Raw genomic sequence first — 4,393 nt, forward strand, 5'->3', positions numbered from 1 at the left:
AAAAGTCAAGTGGAACGTAATAGAATTATAGCAAACACATTTTCCTATGGATATGCATTAGTCCCTGATTCATTGATAAATTGCTGTAAGTGCCTGGGAGAGGAGTTAACAAGCAGACACTGCAGCCCTTGATGGCGAGGTGGTGTCAAAGCATTTGATTTGTTAGGGGTTAAGGGTTGACAAAAGAAAGAATCCTCATCATTTCTCAGGCTGAATGTTTGGTAGGGTTTGACAGATGTAAACAACAGTTTGTCTTTCAGTGCAGAAGAAGAATAGCCTGGTGAAATCAGAATTAACGCTAAGTGTGTCACGTTCTGACCTTAGTTCTTTTGTTATGTCTTTGTTTTAGTATGGTCAGGGCGTGAGTTGGGTGGGTTGTCTATGTTAGTTTTTCTATGATTTGCTATTTCTGTGTTTGGCCTGGTATGGTTCTCAATCAGAGGCAGCTGTCAATCGTTGTCCCTGATTGAGAACCATATTTAGGCAGCCTGTTTTCTATTGTGTTTCATGGGTGATTGTTTTCTGTTTTGTGTCTACACCAGACAGGACTGTTTCGTTTCGTTCATTCTTCGTTGTTAGTTTGCTTAGTGTTCTTATGATAATAAATGATCAATATGGAGACTTACCACACTGCATTTTGGTCCTCACCTTCTCCCATCAACAACGGCCGTTACAACGTGAGAAAGAAAGCCACATTCCTGTCTGCATGCTGAGAATGTCAATGAAAGGCTGCGGTCGCCAAATACATTCAGCCACAGGCTGATTTTTCCTTGAGCAGATGGTTGGGTTGCCAGAGCATAGGTATAAATCATTTGTACACTGCAAATTGACTGTAATAATCCCAAACAGATATAGTATTTGACAAAAACAGAATATTTTCAAAACCTTAATTATATTGCGATACGATCACATATGCCTCTTTGTTCATGCATGGGAATACTTGGTATATTTTTGCTCAGAAAACTTTGGCCTATTGGTGGACCCTTATTCTAAGGTAATTAACAGCACAATTAGAGCCACTTCATCACTGGAGCCCTAAACTGTAGGATCTGAATTTGATCACACTGTTGCAGGACATTTTAAACGTGTAGTGTATTTGAGGTTTAAAAAGGCTTCTGAAGTTTGTAATTTCCACTTTGAATTTTCAGACTTAATTTTCCCTTATGAAAAATGTATTTTCCCCTACAAAATGTCCATTAATTATAATCCACATAATAATTCACATTTCCTGTTGCTGCAGGATTATTTTCCTGCTGTAGAGAACTGGCTCAAATTAAGATCATGCATGTGTATACCACATCCCCATCCATATGCTCTGATTTCAAACACGACCCAATTAATCAAAAGAGGATGTTCAAGTTGACTGGTTTATTTCTTAGTTCTACATAATGCACTTGCAATTTTACTAAAATCTTATTTCAATCTTTACTAAAACAGTTTATATAGCTGATGAGATCAAGGCAACACAATTACAAAAAATGGTCAATCACATTTGTAATCTAGCTCTTGCAATATAACCTTTACAGTACATGATTTCACAGAGACTTGTTCACATTCCATTGAAGGTTTCGACTATTTCATACTTTTTTAATATATTTCCCTTCAAACGGAATTATTAATATAGATATATGAATGGGTAGGAGGATGATATCCCATAATAAATTCCCTTTGTATGGCTCAAAGCAGCGGCTCAGTGTGTGTGCGCAGCTCACGTTTAACAGACAGAGAAAGCAAAGACTGCAAGCAAGGTCGTCTTGTTGTTGCAATGTAATGCAACTTTTCTACTCCTTCAAATCTAAATTGTTTCCTTACGTTCTAGTGGACACACTAAGAGACCCTGACCTTGTGTACAACTGCAGTTAACAATTTGTGAGAAATGTTTTCCTTTCACGATCAGCTAATGTGGTGTAAGACAGTGACCCACAACTTGCTCTATCACATATACAATATGTCCCCACATCACTCCTTTATTTGTCTATATCAGAAAAATATATATTATTTGGAGTAAAAAATTACTCTACTAATCGGTTGCTTACACACACAACAAAGCTTCCTGGAGAGAAGCTCTGGTAATAACAATGGTAATAACTGGCTCTGGTAATAACAATAACACCAATCAAAATGATATAAAATGAACCATATCAATAGATTATAATTGAGTTCCTGTTTTATTTGATGATTTAAAGGATCTATACACCTACCAAGGACAGTTATAGCATAGGAGGACATGACCAAATGCAATAACAAGGTACTAAATTGCATGACAATAACACCCTGCACAGACATTAGTGTGTCTGAATAAACTCTTGCATCCTATGGACAGTCTCATCTATTCATCATCTCGTGAATACAATACGTGGCAGAAAGTGTGTTCTGTTAAGTGCAAATTACCCAATTCAAATGATTGAAAACAAATGGATAATTAATGGAGATCATAGGTGGAATGGCGACTTGTGTCTTATGTGGCAGGTACGAAGCAGAAGGGGACGCATTATGGTTTGAACTCATTGAGACCCCTGACATGAGTGCTACTTGTTACATATTCATGGCAAATTACGGGAAGGCAGAGAAGCACTGGAGGAGACAGATGAAAAACACATCTGGCAAAGAGAATCTGAGTAGGGGGAAAGAAAATAGGGCACATCTTAATGGGCATTCCTTGTGATGGTGCTGTTCCGTCATTCACAACAAACAAATTTCATGAAATGCCTCAAACATCCATCTGGACCAGCACCATGTCAGGGGGAGCCTCTGCCACCTTGGCCTTGCGGGGCAGCAGGTTGGCCAGGCTCCTTGGGGAGGGTGTGGCGCGCAGAAGCAGCTCTTTGAGGCCTGTGCGGTACTCACGGCGAATTATGCAGTACAACACAGGGTTGAGGCAGCTGTTAGTGTGAGCCAGACATACAGTCAGAGGGAAGGTGTAGTTCTGGGCGTTGTAATATGCATTGCTGAAGTGCACCAGGTCAAACTTAATCAGCGCGCCCCACAGTGTCAGCACCTGGTTGGGCAGCCAGCACAGAAAAAAGGACAGCACCACGATGGCCACCGACTTGGTGACTTTGGCGCGGTGCTTGTGGCGGCCTTCCGAGCCCTCCGAGCTGGTCGCTCCGCTGATGCGTTGGCTCAGCACGAAGCGCAGCAGCAGCAGGTAGCACACAGTGATGACCACCAAGGGGATGAGAAAGCCCAGCAGTACCTTCTGTAGCTGGTACAGCCCCAGGAGCAGCTGCGGGTCCCAGCTGCCCGACTCAGAGAATCGCACCAAACACAACTCCTCGTCGTACAGCTGGGCACTGGTGGAGTAGATGGCATGGGGCAGGGTGACCAGCAGCGACACTACCCAGATGCCCAGGCTGATCCACTTGGCACCAGCCGCCGCTGCCCGCCTGTTGTGCATCTTGAGGGCCGTGGTCACCGAGTAGTACCGTGCCACACTCATGGCAGTCAAGAAGAAGACGCTGGCGTACATGTTCATGACGGTCACGGAGCTGATGATCTTACACATTACTTTGCCAAAGGGCCAGCGGAAGTCCAGAGCTGTGTCAATAGCCCAAAAAGGGAGCGTGAGAACAAACTGCAGGTCTGTGAGAGCCAAGCCCATTACGAAGCAGTTGATGGAAGACTGCTTCTGACTGTGGCGTGAGTGAAGCAGGTAGAGTGCCAGAGAGTTCCCCACTAGCCCCAGTGCACACACAACGGAGTACACCAGAGCTATCATCACACGCACTGTGATGCTGGAGCCATCGCCCTGCAGATCCAGGATAGATTCCTTGCTTAAGAAATACAGCCAGCACCGCAGCGACAGGTTACCAGTAGAGCCACCGTAACCCAGTCCAGCATTATCCTCCAGCACCTGCTCACAAACCTCTGGTGCCAGGGTCTGTGCACTGTCATTCTGTTGCATGGCTGAGTCATTCATTCGCAAATCCCTCTGCATGGCATGTTGGAGACGTGTTATGCTCAGGAGTAGAAACCAATAGGAGGAGATGCGATATTCATGATGAGGGAAAAAGTTGCCTAAATGTCATTTTGAACATACCTGTGCTATTTAGTTTCTCTGTGGAGCTGACTTTTAGCTGAATCCAAATGTATCCTCCTCTGTATAGGTGTCTCTCCTCCTCCGCCACACTTCACTCAGCTCAGTGGGTGCATCTCGCATTCTTTTATAGATTCCGCGGGCGCGCGCAAGGCTCAGGCTCAGGCTCAGGCTCAGGCTCGTAATCATCACCACAGCTTCTAGTCTGTCTCCTTAAACAGCCCAGATAATGATGGTCGCCCTGCAATGTCTGTACACATATCCTATCCGTCATAAATAAAGCTCGATACTTACTGACATTTCATTTAAATCCTGTTTGCTGTGTGTCTTCAGATTCTTTGTTCTTTGTTCAGTTTC

At 43.8% G+C, this 4,393-nt stretch overlaps 1 protein-coding gene across 1 annotated transcript; it reads right to left on the minus strand.

Moving 5' to 3' along the window:
• Positions 1–1,395: 1,395 nt before the first annotated feature.
• LOC118395693 (relaxin-3 receptor 1-like) lies at positions 1,396–4,116 on the minus strand. The gene has a single exon (XM_035789551.1). The coding sequence runs from the start codon at positions 3,935–3,937 to the stop codon at positions 2,711–2,713; it is 1,227 nt and encodes a 408-aa protein (XP_035645444.1). The 5' UTR covers positions 3,938–4,116; the 3' UTR covers positions 1,396–2,710.
• Positions 4,117–4,393: the final 277 nt, after the last annotated feature.

The sequence above is a fragment of the Oncorhynchus keta genome, chromosome 1, assembly GCF_023373465.1.
Source record: "Oncorhynchus keta strain PuntledgeMale-10-30-2019 chromosome 1, Oket_V2, whole genome shotgun sequence".
NCBI classification, from domain to species: domain Eukaryota; kingdom Metazoa; phylum Chordata; class Actinopteri; order Salmoniformes; family Salmonidae; genus Oncorhynchus; species Oncorhynchus keta.

Coding starts and splice junctions, on each gene's coding strand:
- LOC118395693 (XM_035789551.1), bottom strand. CDS start 3,937: ATGCAGAGGGATTTGCGAATGAATGACTCAGCCATGCAACAGAATGAC.